A 1,136-nucleotide genomic window follows, 5' to 3' on the forward strand; every position below is an offset into this window, starting at 1 on the left:
CCAAGGGACTCTAAGTCCCCACAACTCTGATGCTAATAATTGTTTGTTCCAGCAATTCTAATAGTTTTCTTGGCAGATAGCAGATTTGTTTCACAAGTCTACAACATTTCAAACATGTTAATTTTTTACTACTATTGTTGGTGCCCCAACGTCGCTGTAAATGTACACTAACGCTGGAGTAAAATTTAGAGCGGAACCATTTATAGTAAATTTTATTTGGCTCGTACAACTGGAAAAGATCCCATTTTTTGTTGCATATTCCTTACGTTGGGGCCTCTGTCTGCCTCTACTTAATTGCAAGCCAATGAAACGAAAAAGACGTGCGTAGTTCAGCAATCATGGAATCGTAAGGTTGCGAAAAATGTTGGCCAACCACTCTATTAGGCATGCCGTACAACAAGCATATAACTACAAGGAAGCATTTTAAGTTGAGAAAAATAGTTAAATATAATTATGAGCCAAGGTACAAATACAAGTCTAAAATACAAATGCACCCCCAAGTCACGGGCACTCATTCCCACACACTCTGCTCCTACAAGTCATTTCCCATGAGTACAAAGTCCCTCAAATAATTATCGAGAGAATAGCTTCAATTAGATAGGAAAAGTAAAATATATATTATATATATAATATAAATATCATATAATCAATAATTCTCGCAAAATCATCTTTCCTCTATCTAAAAGTTAGAATTCAGAAGGGCATTATATATAATAGGTGGCGCCTCAAATATCTACCGCTCTGCTGGAGATCAATGGCTCGTAGCAAGTGGGTGCACCCTTTCCTTCCTCGACCGCCATCACCTCATCATGAACTACTTTGCCACCCTCCTCTTCTTTGGGCCCGGCAGGTGGGTTCCCCGTGAGCACCTGAGCCCGCCATGCCTGGGCCTTCCAGTCGGTGGTCCCCACGACGTAGAGCATGAGGCCCGCGCAGCAGACCTGGGCGGCGAGGAGGCCCATCCAGAGCCCCGTGAAGCCCACGCCGAGGCCAAACCCCACCCCGACGGCCACCGGCATGCCGACGAGGTAGAAGGACCCTAGGTTGACGCCCGCCGCATGGGCCGGCCGTGCACTCCCCCGCAGCACGCCGCACCCCACCGTCTGCGGGCAGTTGCCCAGCTCGCACAGCCCCAC

The 1,136-nt window shown here is 47.1% G+C and overlaps 1 protein-coding gene across 1 annotated transcript in view; it reads right to left on the reverse strand.

Moving 5' to 3' along the window:
• Positions 1-428: 428 nt before the first annotated feature.
• The window catches only part of LOC105048051 (protein DETOXIFICATION 52), a 2,184-nt gene continuing 1,476 nt past the window's right edge, over positions 429-1,136 (reverse strand). Inside the window, exon 1 of the mRNA XM_010927238.4 lies at positions 429-1,136. This exon is cut by the window's right edge and continues 1,476 nt beyond it. Within this exon, the coding sequence (XP_010925540.1) occupies positions 726-1,136 (411 nt within the window). The 3' untranslated portion in view covers positions 429-725.

Source organism: Elaeis guineensis, chromosome 7 (assembly GCF_000442705.2).
Source record: "Elaeis guineensis isolate ETL-2024a chromosome 7, EG11, whole genome shotgun sequence".
NCBI lineage: Eukaryota > Viridiplantae > Streptophyta > Magnoliopsida > Arecales > Arecaceae > Elaeis > Elaeis guineensis.